The sequence below is a fragment of the Theobroma cacao genome, chromosome 2, assembly GCF_000208745.1.
Source record: "Theobroma cacao cultivar B97-61/B2 chromosome 2, Criollo_cocoa_genome_V2, whole genome shotgun sequence".
Lineage (NCBI taxonomy): Eukaryota > Viridiplantae > Streptophyta > Magnoliopsida > Malvales > Malvaceae > Theobroma > Theobroma cacao.
This window is the reverse complement of record NC_030851.1, coordinates 32286875-32307523: the sequence shown is the minus strand read 5'-3', so window position 1 is coordinate 32307523 and position 20649 is coordinate 32286875. Positions and strand designations below refer to the sequence as shown.

General features: G+C 33.3%; 2 protein-coding genes across 3 annotated transcripts; both read left to right on the top strand.

Moving 5' to 3' along the window:
* On the top strand, positions 1762-10415 carry LOC18609484 (phosphatidylinositol 3-kinase, root isoform). 2 transcript variants are annotated; one of them, XR_001926790.1, is made up of 18 exons: positions 1762-2096; positions 2400-2496; positions 2635-2731; positions 3540-3698; positions 3789-3998; positions 4431-4609; positions 4952-5099; positions 5650-5745; positions 6375-6510; positions 7293-7414; positions 7724-7918; positions 8023-8193; positions 8297-8434; positions 8731-8885; positions 9030-9173; positions 9354-9501; positions 9592-9784; positions 9874-10415. XR_001926790.1 is itself a non-coding variant. In XM_018116219.1 (17 exons), the coding sequence occupies exons 1-17, from the start codon at positions 1985-1987 to the stop codon at positions 9727-9729; spliced, it is 2445 nt and encodes an 814-aa protein (XP_017971708.1). In that variant the 5' UTR covers positions 1762-1984; the 3' UTR covers positions 9730-10415. The 2 variants fall into 2 exon arrangements, 1 of the variants encoding a protein (XP_017971708.1); XM_018116219.1 differs by having other exon boundaries at positions 9592-10415.
* LOC18609483 (ADP-ribosylation factor 2) lies at positions 11591-14621 on the top strand. Its single transcript, XM_007044613.2, has 7 exons — positions 11591-11733; positions 12246-12416; positions 12961-13031; positions 13193-13312; positions 13789-13907; positions 13991-14072; positions 14305-14621. The coding sequence occupies exons 2-7, from the start codon at positions 12269-12271 to the stop codon at positions 14308-14310; spliced, it is 546 nt and encodes a 181-aa protein (XP_007044675.1). The 5' UTR covers positions 11591-11733; positions 12246-12268; the 3' UTR covers positions 14311-14621.

The following is a 20649-nucleotide window of genomic DNA, read 5'->3' as shown; positions in this document are numbered from 1 at the left end:
GAAAATAACCTGAAATAAGTGACAAGGTTCACAGGTTACTTTAATCTTGGGATATTTTGAAGAATTTGGTTTGATGACTAAGATATGAAGATAGTTAAGAGGTCTTCTTTTAACCTTTTCTTGAATACAAAGTTTCTCCCTCTTACCTTCTTGTCTTGTATCTATTCACGTACACATTTTTCTTAAGTTGTTCTTATATAGCTTTTTTTGTATACTTCTTCCATTTACCTTCTACTCAAGAATAAATCTCATTATATTATTAATGGTCATAAAATCTATTACTTTAATAGTCACATAATGGATTTTTAATAGTTACTCAATATTAAAACTCAATAACGGTCACCCAATATTAAAGCCGTTATTCATTACATGCATTAAAGCCTATTTTTGAGAAACTATTATTTCTAGTACTATATATAAAGCCTTTACAATTTATTTGAGGGATTTTGTTTCTAACTATCTTATTCTCACTCAAAGCTTCTCTCTAATTCTCTTCTACCCTTTGATTCTCTACTTATTCTTTTCCTTTTGTCACGACATTAAGTATTTTAAAAACTATTTCGATCTTCCTCTCTACCGTCTCTAGTATATTATTTAATTATTTGCAACACTTCCTCTCACTATCACAAGAATCCACTTTACAGAAAAGTTGGTTGTGATAAGGATATGGAGTGCACATATATGCTTTTCTGAATACTATGACATTTTAAGATCTAGTAGCCATCTTCCTCATAAATAGTCCCAACAAGTTATACTCTTCATACTACTCTCCAACTATTTGCACTAGTGTTATAGTTGATTCCTTCCTTGACTCTTTCAAAAATCTAAGTTGATTAAAAAAGTAAGAAGTGCTTTGAATTCTGTTGAAAATTTTTTTAAAAGTTGATTGTATGATTTATCGTGATTTTTTTTTTTTGTAATTTTGAGAATTTTCTACACTTTTTTTCCTTTTTCACTTTGCTTGAGTTTGATTTGTGATTTATGTGAAATTATTTGAATTTTTATTTTGGATTTTCTAATGCTCTTATATTGTTCCTAACATAGATCGTGTCCTTGTTGACAGTGACAACAACAAGGGTGGGGCTTTTTTTTTTCTTGTCTCTCTTTCAATTAAAAAAAAGCCTCGTGGCTCTCAATTGGGAGCTAGTTAAAAGTTGTTAGAGACCATAGGCCCTTAATCGAGGGTCAATTAAGTATTGCTACACTAATTTAATATTAATTATAGATATGGATTTTATGAATTAAAATTTTTTTTAAAGAACTATTGTACTCATTTATTTGATAAGGACATGTTATGAATGTCATTATTAATATGGATAAAAAATGCATAATTTATTTTTAAAATGGATTTTACACCCCAAACTTATGTATTAGAAACCAAATATGTAATACTATCACATTACAAAGCAACGAAAAGGGTTTTCTTTTTGTATGTTAATTATTTTATTTTATTTTTCTTATTTTTAATGAAATTTTCAAATGAAAAATAGAGGCATTATTACCTATGGCTATAAACAACTCTTGTGGTGTAATTTGTGTTGTGTGATCTTACAAATTTAATCTATCACTTATAACAACAGAAAATAATATATAAATAGCGAATAATAGTAGTATTAATTAATTTCTTTTCATTGGTTAACCTTAATCGTACTGTAAGTCGAACTCTATCTGATATTTACCACTGGATTGCGGGCCCAGCTTTTATGATCCTACGTGGCATTTCCACGTCAACTTCTGTTAATACGTAGCTGCACCTTTCTCCAATCCGCTTTCCTCTCTTCTCTACTTCTGCAAATCAAGTTGAATTCAGTGTCCAATAAGGTATACTAGTATTTTATTTGAATAGAAAAGCCGAAATCAATGTCGGTTTTGTCTGTCTTCAACGCCAGAAAAACCTTTCTGTATTGAAAAGTTCCATTATCAGTTATTACTCTATGATTAATTATGAAAATCAGGAGCTAATCAAAACCCTAAAAAAGAGAGAATGAGTGGCAACGAATTTCGATTCTTCTTGTCTTGCGACATCAATCTTCCTGTTACCTTTCGCGTCGACAGATTGGAAGGGACTTTGCCTTCCACCAAATCTCCCAATTCAGGTACCCAACCGTCAAATTTTGAGTCCTAATTCAGTTACTATTGCGAATTTTAATCACTTTGTTTTAACTTGTGAATTTATAAGTCATCTTTCCGACTGATTTATAGCAATTTTATGGTAATTTCAGTATTACAGTTAGTACCCAAAATTTAGCGGATTATTTAAATTTTTTAAAGTTGTATGCTGCAGCGTAGTGAAATTCTAATTTTCATTCACTTTCAATTTGAAATATCTGAAATTAGCATTTTTTTTCTAATACCGGTATAATTATCTATCCTCTATTTAGCTTTCGGTTTCTTTACAGGAATTGATTCCACTACAGAGGAGAGGAAAGCGGAGCTCTATGTGGAGTGTGCATTGTACATTGATGGTGCTCCATTTGGCCTTCCAACAAAAACAAGGTTTTTCTTTTTGTTACAATTTAAATTCCCATTAATCAACTAATTAATCAGTTTCTTTACCTGCGTTTCAAGTTTTTTTTTTTTAATTCTCATATAGTTTATCAGTGTTAGGGTATTCATATCTTGTTTCGGTATCAGGTTGGAATCTACAGGACCGTTGTATTGCTGGAACGAACTCATCACATTGAGTACTAAATATCGAGACTTGACTGCACACTCGCAACTTGCTTTGACAGTGAGTAGAAAAAAAAAAAAAGTTGCTTTGCTATTTCATTGCGTAGGTTGTATTTTGTGTTTGTGTGGGTTGGCAATGTGGATTTGAGTGTCAGTTATGAGTGAAAATGCAATGAGAATTTTATCATACATTTTGTGACATCCATGGTATCAACTTCCTCCCTTATTTGATTCTTTCAAGGAAGGTGGGGCAAACCTTAGCTGCGCATGATGTGTTATCTTTCTATAGGAATTCCTGCGTAATTCTGAAATGGAAAAGGCTTTTTCAAAATGCTAGTAAGAATCAATTGGTCTCTCTTAGTATGAATATGATGGTATCTTTCTTGGTATGATGTCCTTGTGGTTAGTTCTGTAAATGTAGAAGAACTCCATTTGTTGGGCACTGAACATGTTTTGTCAAAGCCTTTAAAATTAATGATCACCTATCTATAACCCCTCAAAAAGTTAGCTTCTAGAGGTCAGGTCTCTATTCTTGAGATTGAGCTGGAATGCTCTTAAAGTGTTTCATGGACATGTACCACACTAGGGGTTAGATTTTGTTTGTTATTTTTCATACAGATAATAATGGAGATTACCTAAGTTCAACTGTTTTCAGTGCTGAAGATATAAACTTTTGGAGTTTGCGTTGTTGCTTGCATGGAGACTTATGTCTTTGTCACGCAAGTCATTGAAAATTAATGTTATTGAGCTTTTTAGAGTAACTTTTCTTTGCCTTTATCTTTCTTTTTCTTTTTCCAAAAAAAAAAAAGAATATTTTGAAATTCCCTGGTTTTGGCCTTTACTTAATGCCAGTCTTCTGGAATGCTCAGGTTTGGGATGTTTCATGTGGGAAAGATGATGGATTAATTGGTGGGGCTACTATTCTTTTATTTAACAGCAAAGCGCAACTCAAAACGGGGAAACAGAAACTTAGGCTCTGGTTAGGAAAGCAAGCAGATGGATCATTTCCTACGACTACTCCTGGAAAGGTTCTGATTATTGGTGCATAATGTTTCCTGTTTGGCATTTGGTTGGACAGTTACAATTTTTTAAGTGTACTGTAATATATCCCACTATAGGTCCCCAGGCAAGAGTGTGGAGAGTTGGAGCGTCTGGAAAAGCTTGCAAATAAGTATGAAAGGGGACAGATTCAACCTGTTGATTGGCTGGACCGTCTTACCTTCAAGGCTATGGAAAGAATCAAGGAACGGGAAAGCTTGAAAAATGGAAGCTCTCATTTATACTTAGTTGTTGACTTTTGTAGTTTTGAACATCGAGTTGTTTTTCAGGTATTATCCGTGCTCATAATAAACTTACTGGGCAGTGGTTTTGGTTGAATTGTTACAATTGATATAATTATATTCTCAACAATAATGTCCTGAGTTTGATTTTCTTCTCTCTCGTAACACTAATCATATACTGGTCAAATTTAATTATGACAATTAATCACTGAATAATTTATTATTAGTTCTATAAAAAGATGATTTAATATTGGTTCAAAAGCTGAAATCTGATATTTGATAACAATATTGTATTTTTCTTCTTTCTTATACTCGATTTGTCTAGGACTTATTAGGTAAATCTAGCATATTAATGGCATCTCTGACCGTTTCTACAGTTACATTGAAATGCATATTTTGAAGGAAACTGCATTAACCATTTAATGCCAATTTCTGTTTACCAACCAGAATAATCCTACCTTATTTTCTTCTGGTGTGCAGGAATCAGGGGCCAATTTCATTTTACCATCTCCAATAGCTTCTTCAAATGAATTGGTCATTGTGTGGGACCCAGAGGTGGGAAAGATAAACCCCTCTGAGCACAAGCAACTGAAGCTGGCAAGGAGTTTAACTCGTGGTATCATTGACAGGGATCTTAAGCCAAGCTCTAATGAACGAAAGTAAGTTAGAAATTTTGTGCAAAGTTTAAAAATAACTTCAAGCTTCTTCTATACTGCAAATTTGTCTGTTAGTCTGGATGTTTCCTTTCTGACATGCATATTATAGTTGAGATAGAATGCTACATCAATTCATCTGATTTTGCATGGAAGTTTATAGTTCTGTAGCAAGTGTTTACTGATGTTCTGTTGAGCAATATGTGACCAACAACTCTTTGGAGACTCTGATGGGTTGTTTTGTTATACCTACAGTGTGCAGTCTTCTAATTGTTTCTTTGATATAATTGTGTTCATTGATCAATTTTTCTTTGAGTAAGAGGTATATAATTTATCTTAATTTGCAAGGTCAATACAAAGAATTTTGAAATATCCACCTACAAGGGCTTTGAGCGGAGATGAGAGGCAGCTCCTTTGGAAATTTCGCTTTTCATTGATGTCTGAGAAGAGGGCCCTCACGAAATTCCTTAGATGTGTTGAATGGAGTGATGTTCAGGTTAGCACTTCCTTTCTGTTCTTGTTTTTTTATGTAAATTCCAATGTCTGGGCTAATATATGGGAACACTACTCCTTGATTATTCTTTCCTTGTATCTCTTGTGCCTTAAAGTTCTTTCTCTCCCTCCTTTTTCCCAATCAATTTCTTCTAATTCATCATGGTAGCATCTTCTTATTCTATATGCTATCACCTTTTATCTAATACTGGATCTTACATGGTGGGTCAGAGAATCTTCCTTGAACCAATATATTGTTTTATGAATTCTGTTTTTGGATCTGATAAACAATCTATTTTTTGGAAATTATAAAAGAGGTGGGGAAGAAAGAAACTTGTTATATGTGATATGATAATTTGTAAATGGATCTGTTTTTGTATTTGGTAGGGATTAGCAGGCATTAAGCTCATATTTAGAGTTCTGAACTGCTGCCTTGCTCCATGTACTATATGTTTTTTTTTTTTTTAATATGGTTACTGAACAAAATAGATAGCAACTATTCTTATTAAACAAAAAAAGATCATATTTGAAGATTGTGGTCTGTATATCTGCAGGAAGCAAAGCAGGCAATAGAACTTATGGGCAAGTGGGAGACGATTGATGTCTGTGATGCTCTAGAGCTTCTATCACCTCTTTTTGAAAGTGAAGAGGTAGGTCTAAGTAAGATTTGGCCAGTATTTGTGGGGATATCTTTTGGGACCACTGTTGGAACCAGAAACTGCATAATATACCCTTAGATCTTAGTTTGCTTTTTTACTGTATTATTAACTGTAAAGGTCTTAAAATCTATTCTAATATACAATGTGCCAAACTGAGTTGGTTTCTCACCATCTTAGTCTCCTTTTAAATATTTCAAGTGAGTATGACATCTTTCCACATAATACATCACTTCTCCTATGTTTTCGCTCTTTATACATTATAAAACTTCTGCACTCTTACTAATTTTCTATTTTTGTTTTTAATGTAATTTCTTCTCATCGTTCATAAGTATTAAAACACATCTTTTTTGTTTAGCATCCCTGTTTCACAAAATTTAGTGTATGCACACACAAGCTTAGGTACACATCATTTTTTAAGGTTTAAAGTTAGGGGGGGGGGGGGGGAACATTTGCACAAATGTATTTATTCAGACCAAAATCTATTACCTTATACTTGACAGGCTGATCTGGAATGAGTCCAACTAAAGTATCCTTCTAGTTGTCTACAGTTTATGGAACTGGATAATTACACTATCTTATTCTTGATTGAATAATGTTTAAGTGTTGATCATTCTTAACAGGTTCGTGCATACGCTGTTAGCGTACTTGAAAGAGCTGATGATGAAGAGCTCCAATGTTACTTGCTTCAACTAGTTCAGGCACTTCGATTTGAACGCACTGATAAATCTCGCCTTTCTCAATTCCTTGTGCAACGCTGTATGTTACTTTATGCGCATTTGAAAATAATGTTTGTGTGTCTTTTTGTGTTTGAACACAATATTGCTGAATTTTTTTAGTACACTTGTTGACACTGTTTTTGCAAAGCTTTGCTATTTCTTTTCCTTTCTCCTGGTTACAAATTCCAAGATTCACCTTTCTCTCTCTCTATTATTTCTCAACAAATGTCTTTGGAAGAACTGTCTTTCCTCTCAAAACCCTTAAGTTGAATGCTTCTCACTTTTCAAAAAAAAAAAAACAAAAGTTGAATGTTTCTCTGTTTTCATCAAACCTTTCTTTTGCCCTCCTTTCTCTCTCTAGCCGTATCTTGTCCTTTTCAATGGACAATTACAGGTAGAAGGAGAAGTAAGTTTAGTCTTTTCTTGTAATTTCCTGTATCAAGTTTTTCACCTCTTGATTATTTTTTTGGGTACTCAATTCCTCAAGAGCAATAAAAATTATAATTCCATTCAAATGACATGTTTCAAATGTTCTTCATTTATTTAGTTTAATTCTTTTATTATGCTCTAAACTTTAATTGCAGGTTGTCATTTTGTGATGTAATTAACTATGGAATTATGTTTGGTTGGGAGTGATCCATAAAAATTACAGTATATTTTATTTTCTTGAGATAAAAAGGGTCTATTTACCATTTACTTAAGTAAATTAAATTTTCTGTTGATGTAATTAAATTGGATATTTATCTCATGTTAAAAAGATTCACAAACAACAATACACCCTATGGGTTGGTAGCATCTGAAAGTATTCTTGAATTTTTACAGCTTTACGTAATATTGAATTGGCTAGTTTTCTACGCTGGTTTGTTGCTGTGGAACTTCATGATCCTGCCTATGCAAAACGGTTTTATTCTACCTATGAGTTCCTAGAAGAAAATATGATGAAGGTATGAGTTCCAATTTTAAATTGCCGCGTTATTTCCATCTACTTTTCTGTTTAGGAATGAAAATTTTTTGTACCATCATGATCAATGATTGGTCTCTAATTTACATTTTTGAAGGGTGCAAGTTTTTTTTTTTTGAATTTTTTTAATTGAACCTGGGTCTGTACTGTGTCAAGGTACTATTCTACCACTAGATCACTGGTGCTTGTTAATGCACCAATCTTAGCATTATTATTTCCACCTTATGATTTGCAGCACTGAATAACTTGATTTTTCTTTCCGTGGTTTAGTTAATCAGTTATGTTGTTACAGTTGACAGCTGGTGTAAATGGAGAAGAAGATGGATTTAAGATGTGGCAGAGTTTAGTACGTCAGACAGAATTGACAGCCCAGTTGTGTTCTATAATGAGAGATGTGAGAAATGTGCGTGGCAATACACAGAAGAAAATTGAAAAGCTTAGACAGCTTCTTTCTGGTCTTCTTAGTGAACTTACTTATTTTGATGAGGTATTTCTATTGACACGAATTTCCATATTTTATAACCTTCTAAGGCTTATTTGAACAAATGTCTGCTAAGTTTTACAAAGTTTGGCTTTCAATCATGTTTTCAGCCAATTCGGTCACCCCTGGCTCCAAATGTCCTTATCACTGGAATTGTGCCTTCAGAGTCGTCAATATTCAAAAGCGCACTGCATCCTTTGCGACTGACTTTCCGAACTGCTAACGGTGGACAATGCAAGGTCATATTTAAGAAGGGTGATGATATTCGGCAAGACCAATTGGTAATTGACAAAATTATGTTGCATTAACAAATTGTAATAGAAAGATCAGAAGAGGTGGTTGCAATTCTTCATTTGGTTAATGTAACTGATGTGGTTCCTTTAGGTTATTCAAATGGTATCTCTTATGGATAGATTACTCAAGTTGGAAAATCTTGACCTGCACTTAACTCCATATAAGGTGCTGGCAACTGGACAAGATGAGGGCATGTTGGAATTCATACCATCCCGTTCTTTGGCACAGGTATTATATCCTATAAATGATGCTTCTCCATTGTGGGAGTTTTAGTCACCGCATTTAACACTAAACAATTTTGTTTTGTTTACAAGTTTAGCTGCAAAGCTTTGTTTTTGTTCTTCTTGTTGATGAAGCACTCTGTACACATAGGCATACTCTGTAGATTTTCCATATGCATAGCCTCTATGAATTATTAATACTCTGCCTTGATGTTTTTACTTGTAAGTTTTCCATAATATGTGTTCATAATGCTTGCGATCTTGCTAAGGACTTTTTGGATATTTGCTTCTTTCCATATGCAGATTATTTCAGAGCATCGTAGCATTATAAGCTATCTGCAGAAATTTCATCCTGATGAACATGGACCATTTGGAATTACAGCTATCTGTCTTGAAACCTTTATAAAAAGCTGTGCTGGCTATTCTGTTATCACATATATACTGGGAATTGGAGACAGGTGATCTTTTATTATTTATAATAAATAAATAACTCATGCAAATTGCCATTTTTGTACAAAAAAATGCAGATTGGCATCCAATATTAGCCATGGATTTTGTCATGTGGTTTTTAATTACTGAAGACAAATCTTTATGGGTTACAGACACCTCGACAATCTTCTGCTTAGGGATGATGGACGCCTTTTCCATGTTGATTTTGGTTTTATTCTTGGCCGAGATCCTAAACCATTTCCACCACCAATGAAACTTTGCAAAGAAATGGTTGAAGCTATGGGTGGAGCAGAGAGGTATTTTTGTTCCTCCTTTCACAAATTTTGTTCAACCTTTTTTTTCTCCTATTTCTTGCTGGATAAGCTCTATTAGATTTATACATGCCCATACTTGGTCATGACCAAGGTAACTTAAATGTTGTGCTGTGACATTGATATGCATAAATGGGATGGTTGATTAGTTATTTCATTTTGCAGCCAGTATTATACAAGGTTCAAATCCTATTGTTGTGAAGCATACAACATTCTTCGCAAATCTAGCAACCTTATTTTAAATCTTTTCCATCTTATGGCCGGTTCCAACATTCCTGACATAGCATGTGACCCTGAAAAGGGCATCCTTAAGGTGAGTTTTCTTAATGTTTCAAATCTGATGATCATGCTGGAACATGATTTTATTTTCCCCCTGTTATGACCAATTCTGTTGGCAATACAGCTCCAGGAGAAATTTCGGTTGGACTTGGATGATGAGGCCTGCATACACTTCTTCCAAGATCTTATCAATGAGAGTGTTAGTGCCTTGTTTCCTCAAATGGTTGAGACTATTCATCGGTGGGCTCAATACTGGCGCTGATCCTCATAAACAAGTTTGGGATGTTCACTGGCTTTTGTAAATACAATGGTCAATGGTATATTTAGCTTGCCTCCCCTGGACTCTCTCCCCACTTGGGACTCAAACCCTTCAATATTTTGAGGTTTTGCGTGTTATGGCAAACAGATTCCACAGTAGATGAAGCTGACTGGGCCAAAAATCACTCACAAGATCTGATAGGTTTTCCAACAGCCGCTGTGCTTTTTTAGACAATACTCTGGATTTTATAACAAGGCTCTTTGCGACAGCTATTGAGGATGTAAACCTGATCTGCAATTGTGAATGATAGTAAATATATTCTTTTTCTGGCCGTGTCATTGGATATAGGTTTGAACCTCATGGGTGGGTGTACTGCATGGTTTCGTTTCAACCAGCTATATGTATGATGATTCCCACGTGGATCACCACCTGCATGGCAGCAAACTGTGATAGTAATTGTGTGCCCAGGATGCCCTAGCTTTCAGATGCTCCTCACTCCAAGACGTGGGCTTGGAAGATATTCCTTTTGGGGTGTTATTCACTGTACATAAGGGCGTATCGATTAATTATTTACTTGTGGTCGCTTTTCTTTCCCTTATTAATTAATAGTTACATATTGGTCTCCTCAAATGATGGGATATGAATATGGCTTGGTGTTGTGGTTTTGAATCTTTAGAAGCCTTCTACCAGACCAATGCAACTGTGACGTCAACTGCATAAACCCATGAACGCATGTTTTATGCTTCTTATCTCTTGCACCTTTTTAAGGCAGGGGATAGATTTACAAGATTGCTTGCTTATTGTGATGTTGCCGCAGTTTCTTAGGAGCGTAAAGCACTAACCCATGATTAAGGTCTACAGCATACATGTATGTTATTACTTGGTCGCCATATATATGTGCATTTAACCATATTTATTAAAATTGAACCAAATCGTTAATCCAACTTATTGAACTGGTCAAACTTGGTCAAATTCGCAAGCTTGTTGGGTTTTTTTATTAACTCATATGGTTAAACGGATTTTGACTCGGGTTGATTCATAGTCAAAAAATTATACTAAATTAAAATCCCTTAAATGTTTGTAAATATTCTTTAAATTTTATTATTTAAATATATAATAACATATTATATATCAATATGTTTAAATAAAAAATTAAATATACAGTTTAACTGCTTATTCAGCTATTGAACTATTCACCTAATAATCAAATACTTTTTTTAAAAATTGATTATGGTAATTATGCATTTAACAATGCTTTTTATTTTTATACAGTTATGAAAGAAACATTAACAAAAATAATATATTTTACTTTTTTTTTTTTACTAAAATGATTGCCATTCACTTAAAAAATATGAGGCAGGTATGGTCATGCATGTTGTTGGATTTTCTTTTTTTTAGATAATATTAACTTACATTTTTAAATATTTCACCATGCATTGTTAGGTGATAGATTTGTTTGTATTAAATTGTAATGCAATAATAAGATTGGCTAATATCCAAAATGAATTTTTTTACTATATTAAAAAATTAAACAATAATTTAATTATATATTTCATGTCAATGTTTTTTAATTGTTATCTTTAATCATTTTAATAATAAATTTTGAAATGATTAATTTATTTATTAAATTAAAATTTATGTCTTTGTGCATGACAGAGGTCAAAGCTGGTTGTCTGGGGAGTCTGAGATCGCACGCATTTTGTGAACAACAGTGACTGTGACGTGGCGATGACTGATTGGAACCTAACGGCTATACTTTATGGGGGGCAATTTGGTTATTTTCTGTGAAAGGATCGGGAAAAGTTTCTGGTGTGGTACACCACGCGGCCCGCTCCTTGCATCCTTCCCACTATAAATCATCCAAATTGGCATTTCTCACCCCATGTTCCGCGTTGGTCTCAAGCTTTCATTTCTCGAAATTCTCTCTGACTCTCTTCCCCCTTTTGGTTCAAAATCAAAATCTCTCGCGTTTTCCTCTCACAGATCCCTCTGCGATTATCTCCAAAGGTATAATAACTCAAATCTCTATTCCTATTTTTGCTTTTCGATCTCGCAGGCGAGAAATGTAAAGAAACCGATTCAATGCGCTTCACAGATCCTCTCTTCACTTTAGACGCGAGGCTTTGAACGCCTTTCATCATCGTTTGAATTTCGTTGGTTAAGAACGATTCGTGTCTTGATTTCGCTGCTTAGTAGTCGTTTCATGGCTTGCGAGTCGAATTTTGAGAAATCTTGTTGGTTGCCTTTCTGATCTGAAGATTTTCTTGTTGGTTGCCTTTCTGATCTGAAGATTTTTGTGATGAATTATTCTAGATCTGTCGTTTATCTTTGTTTGTATGTGATTTTATTCGAACTCTCAAAGGAATTTTATGGAAATGCCGTCATGGCATTGATTTTTAGCGCCTGTACCTTCAGATCTATTTGATTCGTTGAAATTTGATAATTGATTGAGAAATGGTAGAATTGAGTTATTCGTTTCGGATTATTTGGAAATAATATTTGTGAATTCGAATATTTAGGGATCAACAGCGAGGGAAGAGAAATGGGGCTGACATTCACGAAGCTTTTCAGCCGGCTTTTTGCCAAGAAAGAGATGCGAATTTTGATGGTGGGTCTTGATGCAGCTGGTAAGACTACCATCTTATACAAGCTCAAGCTAGGAGAGATTGTCACCACAATTCCTACCATTGGTAAGCGCTCTTATTCGAAATCATTTTTTTATTTTAAATTTCTGCTTTTGGTGATTATGTCTAATTGTGTATTAGAACTGTGATAATTCTTTCTATTGTTATGATCTGCTTGCACTTTATTTATACAATGTCTTTGACATGTACTCCATGGACAAAATTAGTTGGCAAAGCATGTCTGTTCTGTCTCTATGTTGTCTTTGAGTATTAGAATTTAACTTTCTTAGTCCTGTGGAACTTTAGTTGCATTATAGATAGTAGATTTTCATTATAGGATTGTTTGGAAAGTTGAGCATGTGAGTCCAATGAGATCCTTTTTATTTTATTGTTTTGTATATTTGAGATGTTGGAACTGGAGAGTCCTGTGTATAAAACATGAATGCAACCAAGTTACACCTATGATTTCTAGATCCAAGATGATGAACTAGCTTTGAGACAAGTATTGCATATTGTGATTTGCTTACTACATTGATTAGTTCATGTTTGTGATGTGTAGATTCATACTCAGGTTTATGATGGTTAACTAGTCATGTGTTTTTCTTTTCAGGGTTTAATGTGGAGACTGTGGAATATAAGAACATCAGTTTCACCGTGTGGGATGTTGGTGGTCAGGACAAGGTATGAGCTTTTCACTTTGATGTTTAGCCTTGTTATATCAGAAACATTGTAAGTAACCATGTAATTTCTGACACAGTAGTAGTTTATGGGTCTTTACATATTCTGATATTCAAGGAACAGCTAAATAATAACTTCCTAGTTTTTCATTCTTAATTGTGCAGATTCGTCCCTTGTGGAGGCATTACTTCCAGAATACGCAGGGTCTCATCTTTGTGGTTGACAGCAACGACAGAGACCGTGTTGTTGAGGCTAGGGATGAATTGCATAGAATGTTGAATGAGGTGGGTAGTTACTTTTAAGTGAAACTACCGGTGTTCTTATGGTCATTGTTTATGCATGTATTCCTTTGCTGTTATAAGTGCTTTGGATGCTATCCTTGCTGCCTTCAAATGCAATTAGATTTAGTAGCCATACACAAGCAAAGTGGTGTTGATAGATATGTGAATCCAAAGAAATAATTGAGCATATAAAATTATAAGTTTTATAAGCTAATGATTAATTTCAACGAAAATTGTTTGCTTATTTATGCTGCTGGTTTTCTTCTAAATATTTATTGACCAAAAGTAGTTTAATGTTCTCAAAGCATCTTGTATGTTAAATTAATGATTTTTGACATCTAGAGTCCTTGAGGATAGTTATCAAGGAAAAGGGATGTATACTAAAAGATTGAGGGTAAACTTAGGAGCATGAGTTGAATCTTCTGCTCTTGGTTTACTGGATTTTCATGGTTAACAAGTATACTACTCCTTGTTTTCAGGATGAGCTGCGAGATGCAGTCTTGCTTGTATTTGCAAACAAGCAGGATCTTCCAAATGCAATGAATGCTGCAGAAATTACTGATAAGCTTGGCCTCCATTCCCTTCGACAGCGTCACTGGTAAGCTTTCTCCTTGTGTTTTCCTCCACTAATTTGCAATCTTCTTGTTCATGACCTCTAATGGGCCTTGGTGATCTTTTCAGGTACATCCAGAGCACCTGTGCAACCTCTGGTGAGGGGCTTTATGAGGGCCTGGACTGGCTTTCAAACAACATAGCTAACAAGGTAAGAATGGATTTTGCACAAATATCTTTATGGATCATTTTACTTATTCTATACATCCTTGAATGATAAGTTTAATGGTCAAACAGTTGGATGTTTGTTGTGTTGTACATTCTGTGTTTCTTTTTCTCGAACCGTAGGTTGCAGCAAGATTCTAGACTGAAGTATGCATGTTTTGAAAAATTACACTTAAGTTACCTTTTACCGTTTTCTTATGTTTACCTACATTTTGCAGGCCTGAAGCTATTGAGAAGATTTTTGCAATATGGGAAATTCTGGATGCAGGGGTGAATATTATCTAGTTTCTTTTTCTTTTTTTTTTTTTTTATTATAATATCGTTCTCCTTCTCCCCCAATTTTCATCTGAGACAGTTGGATTGTTGTTATGCCCTTTTTTCGTTTGGTGATGCGCATTGTAGTTAGGACCTTAAGGCTATATTGTAACAAAAAACAGTCGGTTGGATTTACACCTTTTGGATGCAATGTTTCTGGCTGTAATCAAATCTCATTGTGCATTTTTGCAATTGATCCATTTACATTTTTGGGTTTTTACGATTCAAATTTGCATTTTCTGCTTTGACGCACACGTTCACTTGATACCCTACCGATTCATAGGTTAAAATGCTTGTGCTTATGACGTTTCTGTGATAGAGCTTTGTAATTTCAGTCTCCTGTCGTTCTTTCAAGATCGAGATCGAGTAGAAGCTTTTTATATGAGGTGGTGCCTTCCTTAACCTAAATGCAAGAATGCGTGTTTTGTTTGGATCAATTGAGGCTGATATGGTGGTGTGAATGTAAGCTCAACCATTGCCTTTTACAACTAAAACCAGCAGAGATTGGGGAAGCTGTTCTCTGCAAGACAGATTTGCCTATTCCTCAACAGATTGAGGGAGACTGGATTATTGAGAATTACGGCGCCCCGCCTCCCTTGACCTGGTTATCTTTCCGCTTAGCTTCATTAGGATCAGGGGCGGAGCCCGGCCCCCCAAAATTTAAAATTTTTTTTGTATACTATATAAACTTTTTTAAATTTTTTATAAATTTTCTTAATAACCCCCTCAAAATATTATTTAATAATAAATACCAATAAAAAATAATAAAATAATTTCATATGCTNAATACCAATAAAAAATAATAAAATAATTTTATATGCTTGATTCAGTTTTAGTTTTTTTTAATTTATATAATTGTTATTTATATTTATTTATTTTATTTAGTCGTGTTTTAAATTTCTATAAATTTTATTTCACAAATTTTTACGAACCATCGATCATATTAATTTTTTATTATTATTATATCATATATAGATTTTATCTTATACTTGTCATATTTTTTTTTATCTTATAAATTTTATTTTTTATAATTTTAATTTTTAAAATAATAAATTATTATATAATTCTCAAATATAAATTACAGTATTATCTGTTGTTTAGAGTTTCATCAATATATTATTTTTTATTTAGAATAATCAATACATTCTAGTATGTATATTACAGACTTTAAATAACAAGAATATACATAAAAATTGATAAAATGAAATAATTATATATTTTTTAATATAATTTTATTTATTATATATATTTGTCACGGCTCTTAAAATAATTTTTTATTTAATAATTAATTTTATTATTCAAACTGTTTAATAAAATTAGAATTATTACGATTAGTATATTGTTAGTTAAGCATAGCAAATAAATCCTAAATTAATTAATATGTTAAACTTATCAAAGTTAAAAAAAATTAATTCTGTTAATCTAAACTCATTAAGTTTTAATATAAATTTAAATCTATCATAGCATATTATATTTTAACAGTCTAACCTAATAACTTATCATAACATATTATTCAATTCAATAACCTAATATGTTAAATAATAGTTTATGAGGCAAATAGAAAATAAGAAAAAAGTAGAACACACAAAGTAAAGAGGAAATTTATTCGAGTTTGAAAAATTATTTTTTTTTTCACTTTTGTGCTCAAAGTTTGAGAGGTACTCTTTTTTATAGTTCCATTTAGTCATATATATAAATAACACCATTATTACTGTTAATGTGTATTTTTTTTATATATTTAATGTCTTCTAAATTTTATTTAATCTTTTAGACGAAGGGTAATTGAATTATATATATAATTTTTTTAACTGTTTAATTTTTTTTTTATTTGACTCTTTTTAAAAATGCTATAGTTTTGCACCTGGTATTTAGGATTCTTCTTATATGTGAACGCCGGAATTCTGCTGTTCACTAGTTTTTCGGAATAATTATTTGAGTTGGACTGATTAGAGATGTTTTTTTCCCTGAATATAAAAGCCTTTACACGTATAATGTCTTTCAGATTTGTGCGGCGTTCGGACACCTCTTCAATCACAAATAATTGAAAGAGCAAACAGTCGCTCTCAAAAAACAATCTCCAAAGACCCGCATATCAAGCCATGTGCCCCTCCTAGAGTGCTCTAGCCAGCGAACCATCACTTCGCTCCAAACTAAATACCAGTTGAGAATCGCAACGGAATATGCCAGCTTTGAAATTCTTCATATAGCTACAAACCGAACCCAGGTCAGACTACTTCTACTTTGTTGAATGGATCTGGTTGCTTTTTCTGTCATTTGGCGCTTTAGTTTTATTTTAAATGATTGTTCAGTAACAAATGGGTACCACAATAATACAATTAAATTGCAAATTCTTTCTTTTGGCCTGCTTAAGAGCTTATACAGTGTCAGAAGGTCATTGGTTTTGCAGAATCTAGGCAAATCTGAAACGTGCTAATTATATGCACACACCAATAAGATATATATGCAATCTGCCAAATCATGTAATGGCAGGCGTGCCTTTCGAGTTTCCACCACAAGTTAGATACTTCAACATGAGTAGGAAAGTCTTTTTGATGCACAAGTTGAGCGGGAATATCCTGAATAAGTCGTGGAGGACCAAAAAGTTAAAAACCTTATTGAGTTATTTGGGAGGTCTCGTTTCCAAGCAGGAAGTGCGTGATTGAGATTCTACCATTCCCTCAGGCTCAGGATGAGTGGCTGAGCCTTTGTTTCTGGTTTCCTACACACATCCGAATACTGCCAATTAATGCTAAGCCGTATTTGAACTAAAGGACGTATTTTAACGTTGTGAAGGATAAAGTCTTTGACCTCAAGCGCCTATTCAGAGTCGCTTTCTTTCTTGCTTCCTCCATTTTCTATAGTTTGGGTTTGGGACCCTCCAGAGGGAGACCTGACAATCAAAACAGAACAATGTTTGGGTCCACATGAGGATAAAAGGGCAAGCTTACAGCATAAATATCCATTCATGTGAACAAAATTAAACACTGTTTCTTTCTTCTTTGTTTTTGCTTACTTTCTCTGGTGGCCAAATTTTACTTTGTAGTTTATTCTGGACTAGGACAAGAAAATTTTATTTAGAGTCCAGCATGATTAATGCTTATGAGACAATTACAGTGAACAGGAGATGCCAAAATGTGATTTTACTCCATCTGATGGCATAGAATGTGGCCGGATTCCTGGAAATTTTTTCACTGTTGCTGCAAAGCAAACATGGGGTCAATTGTGATTTATAAATGATTATGAATGGATTCTGATGGGAAAAACTAGTCGAAAATTAGCTTTCCTTTTTTCATGTTCAAATAGGAGCCTTGTAATCTTTCAATTTAATCAAGGATCAATTGCTGCATAAGCAATCAAAACTGCTCTAGTAATAATCTCTTTCTTGTGCAGAAAGACATTCGTATGTTCTAACATAATTATCTTCTTGTCTTGCAGTCATCCATTTTCAAATCTCACTTTCTAGTTGACCACATGCATATTAAAGTTGCTGGGAATATTGTTTAGAATTGGAAGAGTAAGAATCAAAAAATTGCAAGAACATAATATCTGTCATGAAATTCTTTTGGAGTTTCAATATCCCTTCTTCGTAGCTGATATGAGTTGTATGTTTCACTCTCCTACTCACTAATAAACTTTGGTGCATGAAACACACATCGAATGAGTAGTTGAATGAACAAATCGCTTCGTTAAACGCTGCTAGCTTGTGGTCATTCCATGGGTGGCGAAGGAAAAGACACGCATTTAAATTTCCAGCCATGCCCCACATCTGTCCACTGTCCACTTCAATGGCAGCAGGCTCTACCGGGTACCACCACTTGCCTGCATGAAAGCTTCAAGTTTCATGCCTCACTAATTTTTATTTGTTTATGTATTAAATTATCTTAGTGGGAAGGGAAAAACAAGGACATTCTCAAATAGTTATCTCCCAACTTTGGCTATTTTTTAATCGTGCAGACTGTTAGTAATTACTAATATAATATTAATCTCACATAATGCTTCAGTGCTTCCTATAAAATATTTTTTGGCAAACACCGAAAACAAAATAAAATCTGTTTTGAATCTATAAAGGTGGTTCTTGTGATAGGAAGAGGAAACGTTGTAAATAAGTAAGAGATGTATTGGAAGCGGTGGAGAAGAAGGTCGGAGTAGTTCTTGAAGTATTAAGTGTCGTTGCAGATGGAAGAGAATAGGTAGAGAATGTATAAGATGGCTAGAGAGAGAAGCTCTGAGTGAGAGTAAGATAGTTTTGAAAAGTGAAGATCCCTCAAATGAATTGTGAAGTTTTTATATATAGTGCCAAAAATGACAGTTACTCAAGAATTGGTTTTAATGTGCATAATGAATGACATTATTATGAAGAGTTTTAATGTGAGTAACCGTTACTGAAATCCATTATGTGGATATTAAAATGATGATTTTATTGCATATAATAAGTAACGGTTAGAAATTCAATATGTGATTGTTGAAGTAATTTGGTGTAATAAAACTTGTTGTCAAGTAAGAAAGAAGGGGTATACATGAAAAGCTATACAAGAACAAGTTAAAAGAAGAAAGTGTACGAGAAAAAGTACAAGAAAAATAGATAAGAGGGAGAAATACTTGTACTTCAAGAAAAGTTTAAGAGAAAGACCTCTTAACTACCTCCACGTCTGAACCATCAAGCCAAATTATTTGGAACATCCCAAGATGAAAGTAACTCATAAACTCTATCACTTATTTCGAATTACTTCCACAGTCATCCATGTGAAGTGGTTATTCTGTGCAAAATAGTGCTCCACTTATTCTAGTTGTTTCGTGTGAAGTAATACTTCACTTATTTTAATTGTTTTATGTGAAGTAGTACTTTTTTTGTAGTGGTTGTTCTCATTATTCTCTGTACAATATTATGCTCTAAAATAATTTTTTAAAAAATAGGTATTAATCAAAATCGACTATCTACATTTTATTCCCTGTATAAGAATTATTTTTTTAAAAAATAATTCTTATGTATTAATTTAGAGTGTAAAGCTTTTGTTTTGTACTATAATGTATTGTACAGTAACACTTCAGGTCATACTGCCTTAGGTAGTACCACCTTAGACCGTAACACCGTAACTAGAAATGCTTCAAGTAGTAACAGGTTATTGTCTTGTGTAATAGTTGATTAATCATATAACAATACTATGAACAATTTTCTTTATTTAGACTCCAAGCTAAACGAAATTCAAAACAAGGTTTGTTCTTTTATGAATCTTTTTTTTTTTAACAAGTAAGTTTTTTCTTCTTCTTTTTATAATTTCTTGTTTGCTCTCTCTCTCTCTCTCTCTTTATTGCTTTTCAAAAAAAAAAATTTAAATTTCTTTTGCTTGTTGGCCCTTGCATGAAATTTTTTCTAATTGAAATATGAGAAAAGAAAATTTTTCATACATGAACAAGGTTTTTTTTATCAAAAGAGAATTTTTTTTATGTATATATAAACATATATATGTTTAAGCAGACAAATAAATTGTTTGATTTTAGAGAAGACCACAGAACAAGAATTATTTATGTTTCAAAATAAAATTATCTTTGATAAGCAAAAGAAGGAAAAAAAAAATCTTGAAATAGGTATTCATATCAAGTCTCAAAGCCCATAATTTATGATTTATAACTTCTACCATGGAGTAGTGCAGTACATCCTATCAAATGCTGATACACTTATAAGTAGTATAAAGTTACATTCACAATCAAATAAGAAATTTGAATTTGAAATAAAAAAAGTTCTGGTCTCCCATTCTTACTATTAAAACAGAATGTCAGTAACAGATTCGTGTAGCAATTAAGATTTATTTTTCAATAAGTTACCGGTGAAGCTTGTTGGAGACTTTGCAGGATTTTTGGAATATGGAGATTGTAGTAAGTTGATAGCATTATAGGAAATGTGTGGTAGCTTTGTTGGCGACGTGAGTGACAGCTTCAGCATTTGTCTACACCCAGAAAGAGTCGAGACTTATTTATCGGATTGATTTTCTGTGAATGTCAAAATCAAACGAATCTGTTACGGCCCATTGCCATGAACCCCTGTGTTTTTTGCTTTCCTGTCCATGCAAGTGCGAATCAACTTTAAATAAAATCTAAGATTTTTATCCAAACTTGTTACTTTCTAGTCATTTGGGTTGAATCTAGTAGATTTGTTATGTTGCAGAACAAATTGGACAGCCTTAAGACTGAAATGATAATATTGTAACGCACATACGCTTTCGATCGTATATTTTCAGTTTTTTCTTTTC